A 14,945-nucleotide genomic window follows, 5' to 3' on the forward strand; every position below is an offset into this window, starting at 1 on the left:
TAGAACAGAAAATGTTTACATAACCCTACAATGTGAAAATGTGTGCACTCCATTTAAACAGTGTATGGCTAAAGCAAATAAATGTATATTATAATTGAAATAAACTATATGATCTGTGTTTTGAAATCATGAATTGTTTGGGGTGTGGCTAACTGCAAAAAATAACTTAACCTGCATGCTTAACCCATGTGTGCTGGTATTACCATTGCTGGCTGTTACCCGGCCTTGCCTGTGGCCTTGGGCCATCACATCCAGTATATGTACAGATACAGAATTATGTAAATTCAATCTCTTTTTTTTAAAACTGTACTCAGTTATTATCCAGTAGCTAATTATAAATCATTTTCACTGCGTTTACGCTGTTTGATAAGCAATTTGTTTTTAAGCAAGGTTGGAAATCTATGCTACTAGTTTTTAAATATATGTAAAATAAAAGGGAAGTTCATCCCTTTGTGGATTTGTAACACAGATCTTCTGTTCTTCATTCCTTGTGTAACTCCTGCTGCATGACTGAACCTCTTGACCTCTTTGTGAGTGTATGACAAATAGGGATAGCTAGGTGGTTAAAGTCCCCCTGTAGTCAATAATTTTAGTCCTTAAAACTCATCTGTGATCACCAAAATTACATATTTAAACGTTTTTGTTTTCATTAAAAAAAATCTTCATGCCTTAAAATAGCTTGAATAGTATGGAAAAAATACGATGGAAGTCAATGAGGGTCCATTAACTGTTTGGATATAAACATTCTTCAAAATATCTTAAATATCTCACAATTATGTTATATTGTGTTTAGCAGAAGAAAGAAATTTGAAGGTGAGTAAATTATGACAGAATTTTTATTTTTGGGTGAACCATCCCTTTAAGAAACATTATGCGAGTTAATTATCTTCGTAAGTACACTTAAGTGCCTTTTATTTCTAATATTATATTATCTGCAAGTAAAATTTAAAAATATATATACTTTTAAGATTTGAATTTAACCACAAGAGCACATTCAATACAATTAAGCGCACTTCTCTTTGCAAGGTTGTACTTGATATTTTTTTGTAAATACTGAAACATTTGAATCCAAAGGACTTAATATCTGTTTCATCAAAGTAAACTATATTTGAATTATTGAAAATAAATGTCCAATGGGGTGCATGATAAAATAGTTTTGCTTTCAGTCACACAAGGAACATTTAATTGCTGATAGGGGCAATAAATAGTGACATTATAGCTACACCATTAAACTGACATAAAAATGTATCAGAAGTGCAATCTGCTCGAAATTCTATTAGATCGCAGAAGCTGTCGCAGCTAAATTTTATGTAACTGCAACTTCAACCTCTCTGCCTGCCAAAAATGAACACAGTCCCATTTATCAGGACAGGGAATTTCAGGGGACGTCTAAAGGAGTTGAGAGACTTATTTGCTGAAGTGACAGGCTGCGTTTGGCCTGCCGTCTGCCGCTGTGTTTGCCATCTGAGCCCGGCTCTGACAGATGGGGAGCAGCGGCACATGGAAATGCCCCTGTTAAACTGCCCTCGGAACAAGCCTGGCAAGGCTTTTTTTGCTAAATGATCCGTTATTAGAATGAGTTTTGAATTAGATGAATTGGTGATCTATCAACAGTGTCACTTTTTTAATGACCTCACATATATCGGAGGTTGAGGGTGCGGGATTGTCCCGGATGGTGTTTGATGGTTATACAATGGTACAATAATGGTACTGAATGACTATATTCACATACCGTACTCTAAGGTACCATGGAATATGATAGTATCATATGTAAAAACAATGGTATTACTTTGACCAAAAAAGGAGCCAAAGAGTTTTTTTTCCTCTGGAAGGTTGTTTCTCTCTTGTTTTCATGCTTATGTTTTAGTTTAGCTTGTGTGTGTATACTTGTCAGTTTTGCTTTCATACTATAGCCTACGTTTTTATAACTGCCCAAACCCATATTATAAATACGAAACGGAGTGAAATCCTTGCTGGACAATAAAATTGTTTTTTTCATGGCTGCTCATGGCCCAAAGCAATTGTATATGAGTTTGTTGTTCCATGTTAACTCTCTTCTCCTCCTTTTTTTCGGGCGGATGGGATGACACAATAGACTTCTCACCATTTTAATTTAGTTTCAAAGCATTTTGCCCAGGGTGAGACTCAGACATTTTACTTTAGTGAATTCCACCTTCTTCTCGCTCAAGGATTATTGATGTACTATGTACTGGCTGACTTCTGCGCAATTGCTTGTTATTGTACTGTTGTGAATGTATATATAGTGACATCCCAGTGGCACCCAGGAAATGAGATGTGACGCCGTCAACAGAGCATTGTGATGAGAGATATTTGTGCAACATAAAATAACGATTTTCAATTAAAGGCCATTTGCAGCAACATTGTCGTGAATTCTGCAGGGGAAAAAGACATTAACTTTTTTCCCGCAGCCTGCCGGATCCAGGCCGTTTCCAGATCTGACGAAGGACTTTCGCCTGGACCCGATGACAATGCAGTGCTGAAGTGCCAACTAGCCTCTCCCTATGGAGGATCCCTATACCACTCTACAGATAAAGCCTTGTGGAATTTTTCGGTTCGCGTACCTACCCGAAGTGATAAGATAAAATAAAATTCTGCATAAAAATGTATAGATAAGACAAGTAGTTTGTTTAGGCATGGTTTGTAAGGAATTACAAACCTGCGCACATAATTATTCAAACGCACATAACTATAGAATCAATTCTTAATGCGCATGTGAACGCCATCAGCGTCTATCACAGGTTCACGGTTAAAGTCTGTTTAGAGAGAACGGTGTCGTCTTAGCGGCCCCTAATTTAATAACAAATGATCATTTAGACGGAAGTGAATCAATCAAAACTAACTTTAGCTGGAAAAAGAAATATATATATATATATATTCAAGAACCACTATAAAACCAAACCAATCTCTGTTACCTTAAATTATATGTTTATTTCTGTTGTGTTCTCTGTAGATGTTTATCTACATTTAGATAAACATAAGTTTATCTACATAAGTACACTACCATTCAAATGTTTGGGGTCAGTAGATTTTTTAAAACAAGAAGAAAAGAAAAAAAATTTATTCATCCTGAATCCTGAAAAAAGTGTATCACGTTTCCACAAGTAAGCAGCACAACTGTTTCCAACATTGACAACAATCAGATATGCTTTGTTGAGCCGCAAACCATCATATTATAATGATTTCTGAAGGATCATGTGACACTGAAGACTGGAGTAAGGATGCTAAAAATTCAGCTTTGACTCAAAGGGATATATTTTAAAATCTGTTCAAATAGAAAAAAGCTATTTTAAATTGTAATATTATTTCACAATTTTACTGTTTTTACTGTATTTTTGATCCAATAAATGCAGCCCTGATGAGCATAAGGACTTCTTTCAAAAACATAAAAATTCTTTCAGACCCCAAATTTTTGAACCGCAGTGTCCAGTCTTGCGCATGTCACCCACAATGATTTCCTCTCTGTGTTTTTTCGTGCTGGACCAACCTGACATCACGGCAATTCGTACATATTTTACAAGGTGGCTTTTTCGTACGAATTCGTACGATCTTTGCTAAATCGTACATATTTTACGAGTTGCCCAATTCTTATGAATTCGTACGAATGACTTATGCCTGACCCCGCCCCTAAACCCACCCATCACTGGGGTTTAGACAAATTGTATGAATTTGTGCGAGTGAGGTCTTGTGATAGCGTTGGCTGGAATCAATGCACAGACAAAGGCATTGGCCTGCCTGCTCCTCTAGGGATCTCCTTGGAGTTGAGTACTCCTTCAGTGTGGATTCCCTTTCACAGTGGGTGAGGATGAAGAGAATTCGGACCGTGAATTACATGGACATGGACCCTGAAGCCAGTAGCCATGTCCATCCCAGAGTCAATGCTCATTGACATGTCCCACTAGAGCACCTTTCACACAGCGCGTTGCCAGAACGCCTTCTGTGTGAACGCAAACATGACCCGGGATTGATGCCGGGATTGATGCCGGGTTGGGGACCTAGTAACATTGCCGGGATCTGTTCTGGAACGCGCGCTGTGTGAACAAAAGCCGTAATCAATGCCGTGTCATAATGATGACGCTGAAGTGAAGTGAAAGCAGGCTAGTGAAACGGTACGTGATGCGCTAGTTTATGATCGAATCAGAGAAAAAAAATGCACAACGAGGTTTCTCCAGAGAGAAATCGCAGCTCATAAGCAAACTATAGACACTGCTGAGACATTACATGTCACATCGATGTCACGTGTCTTTACGGGATTTTTACGGGTTGTGTGTGAACGCACTCTCTGATTCCGGAAAATCCCTGGCAGTGTGAATGAACCAAAATCAAACGAACCCGGGTCAAATCCCGGGTCACTTTATCCGTGTATTTTCCGGAATCTCTGTGTGGAAGGGGCTTAGGAGTTAGTTCCCACCCTTAAACCCACCCACCCAGTTCTTCCTTCTCTACCGATTCCTTCTTGCTTATTAGACTCTCTGGTTTCATCCAGTTCCTTGGCACTTCCTCCTCCGCTGGTTCTGTCCAGCAATGTGAACTCCCTGGTTCCGTCCAGTGCCCTAAAAACGTGGGCACTGGACATTTACACGGAACATGAACATAGAGACACCAGCCACCATAGTCACGTTTGCTGGGAGCCAGAGCCCCTGACATCAAAGCAAATTTAAAAGTGCTGGCTGATGCTAATCGCAAATTCTCTAAGATTATTATTCACGTTGGCACTAATGATGTTCGACTTCACCAGTCGGAGATCACCAAAATTAACATTAAAGAGGTGTGTGAACTCGCAAGTACGATGTCAGGCACTGTAATTTCCTCTGGCCCCCTTCCTTTTCGAAGGAGTGATGAGATAGTTAGTAGACTGTGTTCACTCAATGGCTGGTTGTCTAAGTGGTGTCCACAAAATAATATAGAACTCATTGACAGTTGGAAAAGATTTTCGGGCAAACCTGACCTGTTGAAAAGAGATAGTATTCATCCCTCCTGGGATGGTGCTGCTCTTCTCTCTAGTAATATGGCACATAGTCTTAGAGACAAAACATGACAATCTGGGGCTCAGGTCAGGAAGCAGACAAACTGGCTAAACCGACAAGTAGTGGCTAAAAGAGACAAGTAACAGTCTTTATGCACTTGCCTTATAACTACATTAAACTGTATTGTATGTCTTTAATTTTTATTCAGATTATTCTTGCATTAAAATTACAATAGTCAATCAGATATAAGTTCTTAACTATATTTTACTCCTCAAGGCGCTGACATTTTGAGTTTTTCTTGCAGTAGTCAAGTCGAAACTCTTGTAGAAAATTCCCGAATTCTCATAATTACGTAATTTCCGACATGGCTTGAACACACCCTTTAGCTCAAATCTTAATTAAATACAACTGAACCAGGTAATTAACATCTTCATGATTACTAGTTGAAGCTTCCAGACCAGTGTGCAGGAGCAGGTTAGAGCCAAACTCTGCAGGACACTGGGCTCCCAGGAACATTGTATTATTTATTTGGCAAAGCCTATTTTTATTTGTCACATGCTGAGTGTACACTTTGTAGACTGCATGAGAAATTGAAGCAAATGTGTTGAGTTTGACACCTCAAGCTTCATGGAAGAACTTTTGTCTTCCAGCAAAGTTACTGTTGGTCTGGATTTGTCGGTACGCATTCACTGTGATGAAACTCTGGGTTACTTGAAGTGTATTTAGTAAGACAGGGCTGTTCGCTTTGGGAAGCAAAACAAGGCTTCAAGTGTTCTGCTGTTAGCTTGAATTCACATAGTGGACATTCTCTGAGCTCCTCACACTTCCACTGAGTTTGCACATAAAAGAGAACACTATAGATCTCAAATGTAAAGCTTTTCTGCATTTCCTACTCAACTCATCGTTTTTTAAGAGGCATAAATCTACTAATTAGGTTGGCCTTAATTATCCTAACAGCGCCATGTCAAGGGCTCCTGTCTCCAATTCCCTTTGATAGCCAGTCACTTAATACAGTGGCACCTAACTGACTTTGGAAGCACTTAAATGCCCTGTTGTAAGGATGCACTAGAGTAGATTGCATTTCAATCACAGAGAAGACATGTTACGTTATTCATCAGCATTGCAGCGAATCGCTCCGCACAAAGTAGGCTGCAATTGTTTCAAAGTACTTTGACTGATTCCAAAAGGGTTCATTCAGCTGAGGTCAATTACATAAAGACTGAATCATAGTTTGGAGGCGAAAACCTTTATGTGGTGGCTAGGCTCTAATGTGCATGAATAAATATTTATGCTCATGATAGCACGCTTTCATTTACATGATTGTAGCCAGTGCCAGCATACACTGTAGGTGCCAGATATAACACAAATGTGATTCTGAGACACATTCACTGTACATTAGTGTACGGAATAATTCTATGCAATTGTGATATCATGAATGTCTTTTATTTTAATCCTTTGTTTAGGATGAAAAAAGTTTTTTTAAGTTTTTTTTTTTTTTTTTTTTAGAAATGGCTATGGAAGCTTGATTTCGCCCCAGAAATAAAAAATAAAAAAGATAATTGCGACTTTTTATCTCACAATTCTGACTTTTTCTCAGAATCGCATGTTTACATCTCGCAATCCTGACTTTATAACACGCAATTGCGAGTAGCAACTGTGTTATAAAGTCAGAATTGCGTGATATAAAGTCGCAATTGTGTTATAAAATCAGAATTGCATTGTATAAACTCGCAATTGCGTGATTTAAAGTCAGACTAGCAAGATCACAAAAAGTCGCAATTATCTTTTAAACTGTTTTATTCTGTGGTGGAAACAAGCTTCTATAAATGACTGCATATAAAAATGGAATAGGAAATAAATGACACTTCCTCATTAATTGCAAAAAGAACGTCTACAAATGGTTTGTAGAAGAACACCGCATTTATTATCTAAAATGTCTCAAAAACTGCATTGCAAAACCATTTTCTCAGAACAGAGAGGCAATCAAGACATCCTCTGTAGTAAATGCCAAAAACAAAAGGAGAGCGGCAGAGAGAAGAGAAACAGACTTCAGAAGCAATGATGCAGAAGTCTTTGAAAGACAAACAAGTGGCCTCTGTAAATCACCCCAGAGAAACAGTCTGCTTGACCCTGACATCAATCCACCACTTGTGAATGGCAAATGAAAACCTCAGTAACACAAGCAGGTCTAGGAAAGATAACACTGGTCTGGAGACCCAAACAAAAACAAAAGGGTTATGTTATCGCCCTCTCATATCACTACAGCTTTGTGTGACTACTGAGGGTGTCCCTAATTTATTCAGCAGTTGCCATCCATGAGTGACGAGCAGCCGGAAAATCATGAAGAGAGAGAAATTTGCAAATTTCCCTTATTTGAACCCTCAACCATCTGAGAAAAACATTGTTGTTGTTTTGTTGGAATACTGACAGTATAACACTTATTTTATTTCGAAAAAATGGCAAAACCAATACTGATGTACTTTATTGTGTAAAATATTGATCCGTATAAATAGTTTATAAAATATTCCAATTGAATAAGGTGGAACACAAAAGCGAAATAATTACTTGAATTTTTAAAGTAAAAATACAAACATGCATTTTTGGTGTTGTACGACTGAATGATTGCATGCAGTTGACATCACCGCAAGTCAGTGAATCTTTATCTTCAGCAATATGACTTCTTCAGAGTAACTATAAGGTCAGATTGAATTTCTGGCTTCTCTCTGAACAGAAAGCTGGTCCAAAACAGCAGCATGTAAACAGTTTTTATTTCGATCTGTGGTTGACCCTGAGGTCAAACAGTGGTGACCTGACGGACTGTCTTCTTGGCTCCATTGCAGCCCAAGTTAGAAACATCTTCCTTGTTCTGATTGTGAGAGCTGAAAATGACAATATCAGGAACCTGTTGAGGAACAATTTTTGGAGAATGAACCTTTTTTACTGACTAATCCAAAATCAATTTTAAATAAAACTTGAAATTTAATTGTAAATGCTTGTTTTACACTGGAATATCAGCTCATTCATAAGTTCCCATTCATAAGAAGTTTTTATGCCACTATATTTTGATGGTCCCTTTTGAACATTCTGTTGACTATGAGTAACTTTGCAACTACATGTCAACTAACTCTCATTAGAGTATCAGGAGACTGGCTGTCTGCTTAATATCTGCAAACTCTTTATTGTGATGATCTTTCAACAGACTGACTATAAATAACTTTGCAACTACATGTCAACTTATTCTAGTAACCCAAACCCTATCAGTCTACAAATACTCTGAGATTTAGTTGACATGTAGGTGCAACATTACTCATTACTCAACAGAATGTGTTAAAGGGACCATCAAAATAAAAGTGAACCTGTTTTTATAAATCTAATTCAACCAAAATTGTGCATTTACTGAAATGTATCATTCCGAGATTGTGCCCCCCAATGTCTATTATTGTCATGGCGTTTGTAGTTTCAGCCTGAGGTAAATAAAAAATTTCTTGAAAGTTGAAAAGATACCATTTTGAAAAAATAAATAAATAAATAAAAGAGGTTGTTTCTTGAAAATGACCCAGCATCCAATTAGCATTAATCAGAAATATTTGCATTATGAATTATTTAAAGTCCCCCTGTTGTTAATAATTTTTATCTGTAATGACGAAAATGTGACATTTAGACGTTTTTCCTTGAACAATTTTTTTTAATGCCTTAAAATAGCTTGAATGTAACTACACCCTCGTCTCATTTAGTATACGCGGTTCTATGAATATGCAAATGAGCCCCGCCTCCACTCACTCACTCAGCTCAGAGATCCACTCGTTGACGATCACACGTTGATCTGATTGGTTACAAGGTAGTTTGTGACGTCAGAAACACCAGCGATTTCAAACCGTGTTTTCGAGACTGTCTTTGATTCACTGCAGTTTTAAGGAGAAAATACTCAGCAATGGTGTTAACTTGTGAATTTACACATGGTTTGTCTTAAAGCAAATTAAAAACACCAAATAGACATATATACAACATTAAAAGCTAGATTTTCACCACAGGGGGACTTTAAACATAATAGTTTATATATAGCTTATTGCTGCTCCACAGTTCAATAACAAAAAATAAAAGGTATTTTCAAAAATAAAAAAGGACTATGTAAAGCATTTACACAGTATTTAAATGTTTGGTTGAATATTCCTTCACGCAGTAATAGAGAGACCAGCGTTTTCCCCAGGTGTGGGGCAGAAGACTTTACACTGAGGTGTCAGAAAACCCACTGGTTTTGAATAATGCAGAGGCTGTAATTCTCTCTCCTCTTACCCGTGAAGAGCTGATGATGTTTATCGGGATGTTAGCTCTATTCCTGAGGTCACTGTGTCCTGAACCTGCGGGGTGAAGAGCAGTTGTGTGTGGGACTTTACATTCCCAAAAATCTTACATACAGAACTTACACTGCTCAATTTGCTCTTACTGCTGGACAGAAATACATATTAAACATGCTTGTTTTGTTATCCAGTAAAATAACTAAAGCAATATACATTATATCTACATTTTAAGATAGTAAAACTTGTTTTGTGGTCTTTATAATAAATCTTTAAACAAGAAGATATCTCTTTATGAAAATAAAAAATGAAGTGTATTTTTTTCCCTGGCAGATTGTTTGCCATTGGTTTTAAGTATAGAAACCTAACTAAATATATTATTTTATTATTTTCATGTCTATTCAAAAAAAAAAAAGGGGGGGGGGGGGTGACATGTAAGGGGTTAAAATTCAATTAATTTCAAGCAACAAATGTTTTATATGGGTTTAGTTTTAGTTAAAGTGCCAGTATTGTACTATTTTAAAGGTTCCTAATTTTGTCTCCTACAATATGTTTGCATGCATCCAAGGTCACTTTCATTTTCTCATAATATATTGCAGCATCACCTCTTTTCTCACAATGTCTGAAATGGTTTGAACAAAGATTCGGTCTCTCTAAACCCCTCCTTTCTGAGAGCCTGCTCTGCTCTGATTGGTCAGATGGCCCAGTCAGTTGTGATTGGTCTAGTCTGCTCTGATTGGTCAGATGGCCCAGTCTGTTGTGATTGGTCTACTCTGCTCTGATTGGTTAGATTTCCAAGTCTGTTGAGATTGGTCTACTCTGATTGGTCAGATGATTCAGTCTGTTGTGATTGGTCTACTCTGCTCTGATTGGTCAGATGGCCCAGTCTGTTGTGATTGGTCAGAATCCAGACGGACATTTTAATATTCTAATTCCAGCTCTGGATCTTCCTCAGCACTTGATACACAGTGAAACGAAGAGTAATGATGGCATCAGTTTTACCGTATCAATTCAAGCCAGATTACTCATCTTTTGGAAGTGCATGCAAAGTGTAAAACTGTGTCTTCTAATAACTCCATTTATCGTGCACTTTTACTCTCACAAACTGCTATTTAACACACTACATGAACGGTAATATCCGAAAAAGCGTAAGAGGGGCACTTTAACTATAATAAGCCTGAATCACTAAAACCACTTTACCTATTTCTACAAAACAATATATTTACACAGTAAGTAAAATTGCACAAAATATTGGTAATGTTTTAGCACTAAGTGCAAAAAGCCATTATTGAAACAAAGGCCTTTTTCACTTTTTTGTTTTGGTTGAAATTATATTAAATAAAGCAGGAATCACGCCCCATATAATATTGTTTAACACATCAAGGTATTCTGTTGATTCTGTATTTTGGTGCTATTACTTGTTACGTCTTCAGCGTTGTATCCTGGGTTCACTTTTCCTCTAGTTTCATCAGCAACGGACCTCCTCTCACTGCTTAAATTGGCAGTCCATGAAGAGGAGCTGGAAAGGACAAATGCAATAGAATAAACAGTTCCCTTTCGTTGTCACTCCGAGTTACGTCGGATGACGACGAATGGGGTTTCGCTTAGAAAGCCTATCAACTTCGAGTATTACAAAACGAGCCAATGGCAAAGAAATGCCATGGGTCTGCGGAATTTGCATGGCGTAACTCCGCCCCACCTCGTGGGTATAAAAGGAGGAAGCCGGCAGCAAGCAGATATGTTTTCGCTTCGGAGCCAAGTGTATTCTTCTCTCCACAAGCCATCTCTGAATTGTCAGCTTTACAAACGAGTACCTCGAGTGTTGGTGTGACGGCGATCTACGGCGAGAGCGTGCTTCCTGCTGATCTGTTGCAGTGGTCTGCCAGTCGGTGCGTTTCTCCCCGGGTGCTTCAACACTTGAGTTTTCTCTCACTAAAAGAGCTTACACGTGGCACGTCTTTTTAAAGATGTCTCGCCCGTGTACTTCTGGTTGCGGCAGATTGGTATCGGACTCTGATGGGCACGAGCGTTGCATAGTATGTTTGGGCATTGATCATGCTAGAGCAGCGCTCGTGGATGACTCATGTTCTCTCTGTGGGAACATGACCATCGCGTCATTACGGTCGAGACTCGGTGAACTCGCAAGAGTGAGAGTCCCCTCATCCACCCCCCGTCCTGCGGCTGGTGGCCAGGGTGATCTGAGGGTTACGGTCTGGAACAAGGCGCCGACTATGTGTCCGCGACCCCAGCCCCCCTCTTCAATGACGGTGCCCGCTAGTGAACTGCTGATTCCCGCGGGTCTACCCTCTGGTGGCCCGCGTGCTTCAGTTGAAGCTACAGAGGAAGATGCCATGTCTGTTGCAGCATCACTTGGCGGGTTTGACTCTTCTGGAAGTGAGGGCTCGTCACAGCTGCCACCTTCCGGTGTGCATACGGCTGTGCTCGAGTCTGATCCGGAGATGACGGCCATGCTTTCCCGGGCAGCCGCGAGCATCGGACTTGAGTGGAGGCCTCCACCCTGTCCTGAGCGCTCGCGGCTGGACGATTGGTTTTTGGGTAAGGCCGCCGACCCTCGTCCTCGGCAAACCCCAATACCTTTCTTCCCGGATGTGCATGATGAGATCTCGAAGTCCTGGAAGACCCCCCTGTCTTCTCGGGACCGCTCGCTGGTCTCATCCGCCTTTCCTCCCCTCGATGAGGCAGCTGCCCGTGGGTACACTGGGCTTCCCCCGGTTGAACGCTCTGTTGCCATGCAACTATGTCCTCAGAGTGCTTCTTCTCGGGGCGAGCCTAAGCACCCATCCAAAGCCTGTAGATTTTCGTAGACCCTGGTGGCGAAGTCTTACAGAGCGGCGGGACAGGCGGCTGCTTCACTGCATGCTATGGCCACTCTGCAGGTCTACCAGGCCCAGATGCTCAGAGACATGCACGAGGGTAGGACAAACCCAGGGCTCTTTGATGAGCTGCGCGCCGCGACCGACCTTGCTCTCCGGGCGACGAAGGTTACCGCGCGCTCCCTGGGTTTGGTGATGTCCACAGCTGTGGTCCAGGAGCGACATCTGTGGCTGAACCTGGCTGACATGCGGGACGCTGAGCGGACCCGTCTGCTTAACGCCCCCTTGTCCCAGGCCGGCCTCTTCGGCGGTGCAGTTGAAGACTTTGCCCAACAGTTTTCAACTGCCCAGAAACAGACCGAGGCCATCAAACACATTCTGCCCCGCCGGCCCGCTGCTGCCTCCACCTTGCCGGCCGGGCAGACGCCTCGACCTGTTTCCCGCCGAGGGCGCCCTCCTGCGGCTCCCGCCCCTCCCGCCCGGACCACGCAGCAGCCTCCACCCAGGGCCGGTCGCGGAGGAAGCCGTAAGAAGGCGCCACAGCCCTCTCCTGCCCCGCCCCCCGCTAAACGCCGGGCCAAGCGGCGCCCTTGAGACGGGCTACTCAGGGATGATGATTGTTTCTCAGGAGGTGGTAGCAGGACCACTCCTTCCCCCGGTGGAGGGCCGGGGGAGAATCTTTTGTTCTCCACTCCCCGCTGCTCACCCACGGGTGGGCAGCACCCTAATGTGGTTAAAGACAGAAACAATCCCCTCTTCCCTGAGCTCACAGAGTTCTCGGGCGACACAGAGCGCCGCCCACAAGCCGTGCTCTCCTCGCCCCCCTCTGTCCCAGAGGCGGTTGAGACGGCGTGCCGTCCACGGACCGCTTCGCCCCTGTCCCCCTCTGTCGCCAGACCCCTGGCAGAGCAGGCCCCCGCGGGACGACCAGCCTGGTCCTCCCCTGGCCCCCTCTGCCAGGGTGCGGTTGCTAACTGTGCCCCCTCTCCGGGCCGCTATGCCGTCCACATCTGGGCCAGTTACTCCGCCTCGCTGCCCCTCCGGGGGGACGCCTGTGGCTCGCATGATCCCGTTGGTTCAGTTCCTGGGAGCCTGGCTAGAGCTTCCCCGTCTGTCCCACTGGATCGCGCGTACCGTCAGGCTCGGCTATGCGATTCAGTTCGCACGGTCTCCTCCCCGCTTCAGGGGAGTCCGCTCCACTTTGGTCGGTGGCAATGCCCCTATCATGAGAGCAGAGATTGCCACCCTGCTGGCGAAGGGTGCAATCGAGACTGTCCCTCCAGCCGAGATGAGGTCCGGCTTCTACAGCTCCTACTTCATTGTCCCCAAGAAAACCGGTGGGTTACGGCCAATCCTGGACTTGCGCGTGCTGAACCGCTCCCTTCACCGGATGCCGTTCAAGATGCTCACCGCCAAACGCGTTTTCGAATGCATACGGCCCCAGGATTGGTTTGCAGCGATCGACCTGAAGGACGCCTACTTTCATGTCTCCATTCTTCCTCGACACAGACCGTTCCTCCGGTTTGCTTTCGAGGGGCAGGCATACCAGTACGCGGTTCTCCCTTTCGGGCTAGCCCTGTCTCCTCGCATCTTCACGAAGGTCGTCGAGGCGGCCCTTGTTCCCCTTCGAGAGCAAGGGGTTTGCATCCTGAGTTATATCGACGACTGGCTGATCCTAGCTCACTCTCGAGATCAGGTTTGCGAACACAGGGACCTAGTGCTCCGGCACCTAGCCCGTCTGGGCCTTCGGGTCAACTGGGAGAAGAGCAAACTTTGCCCCGTGCAGAGGATCTCTTTTCTCGGTATGGACATCGACTCGGTCGCCATGTCCGCGCAGCTTACGAGCGAGCGCGCGCAGTCACTGCTGACTTGCCTAAGACAATTCGAGGGCAAGAGTGCGGTTCCACTGAAACTTTTTCAGAGGCTCCTGGGGCATATGGCATCTGCAGCCGCGGTCACGCCGCTCGGATTGCTTCATATGAGACCGCTTCAGCTTTGGCTTCGCGACCGAGTCCCGAGGTGGGCATGGCAACACGGCACGTTCCGAGTACCAGTTACTCCGACCTGCCGTCAGTTCTTCACCCCGTGGTCGAACCTCGATTTTCTCAGGGCCGGTGTCCCCCTGGCACGAGCTTCCCGGCATGTTGTTGTCTCAACAGATGCCTCCACCACGGGCTGGGGCGCCATGTGCAATGGACATGCTGCTGCGGGCTCCTGGACAGGACCCCAGCGGCTGTGGCATGTCAATTGCCTCGAGTTGTTGGCAGTACGCCTTGCCCTGCACCGCTTCCGGGCGTTGCTCAGGGGTCAACACGTACTAGTCCGCTCAGACAATACCGCCACTGTAGCGTACATCAACCATCAAGGTGGTCTACGCTCCCGCCGTATGTCACAACTCGCTCGCCACCTCCTCCTATGGAGTCAGAAGCATCTGAGGTCGCTTCGAGCCATCTTCATTCCCGGAGCGCTGAACTGTGCAGCCGACGAGCTCTCACGGCTTCAGCCCCTCCCTGGAGAATGGCGACTCCATCCCCAGTCGGTTCAGCTGATTTGGGACCAGTTCGGGGACGCGCAGATAGATCTGTTTGCCTCTCACGACTCGACCCATTGCGCCCAGTTCTATTCCCTGACCGAGGGCACGCTCGGCACGGATGCTCTGGCGCACAGCTGGCCGCAGGGCCGCAAGTATGCGTTTCCCCCAGTGAGCCTTCTTGCGCACACTTTGCGCAAGGTCAGGGAGGACGAGGAGCAGGTCATTCTGGTTGCCCCTTACTGGCCCAACCGGACCTGGTTCCCCGAACTAGTACTCCTCGCGACAGCAACTCCCTGGC

General features: G+C 43.8%; 1 protein-coding gene across 3 annotated transcripts in view; it reads right to left on the reverse strand.

The window, feature by feature from the left end:
- Positions 1–6,857: 6,857 nt before the first annotated feature.
- igsf5b (immunoglobulin superfamily, member 5b) overlaps positions 6,858–14,945 on the reverse strand; it is a 34,360-nt gene continuing 26,272 nt past the window's right edge. For all 3 annotated transcript variants that reach the window (XM_077207618.1, XM_077207619.1, XM_077207620.1), the window contains exons 7-9: positions 10,699–10,799; positions 9,279–9,343; positions 6,858–7,887 (exon numbers count right to left, since the gene is read on the reverse strand). In XM_077207618.1, coding sequence (XP_077063733.1) covers positions 7,780–7,887; positions 9,279–9,343; positions 10,699–10,799 — 274 coding nt within the window. In that variant the 3' untranslated portion in view covers positions 6,858–7,779. The remainder of the gene's footprint in view (positions 7,888–9,278; positions 9,344–10,698; positions 10,800–14,945) is intronic.

The sequence above is a fragment of the Siphateles boraxobius genome, unplaced genomic scaffold, assembly GCF_051911475.1.
Source record: "Siphateles boraxobius isolate OS27281-9 unplaced genomic scaffold, OSU_SipBor_1 6, whole genome shotgun sequence".
Taxonomy (NCBI): Eukaryota; Metazoa; Chordata; class Actinopteri; order Cypriniformes; family Leuciscidae; genus Siphateles; species Siphateles boraxobius.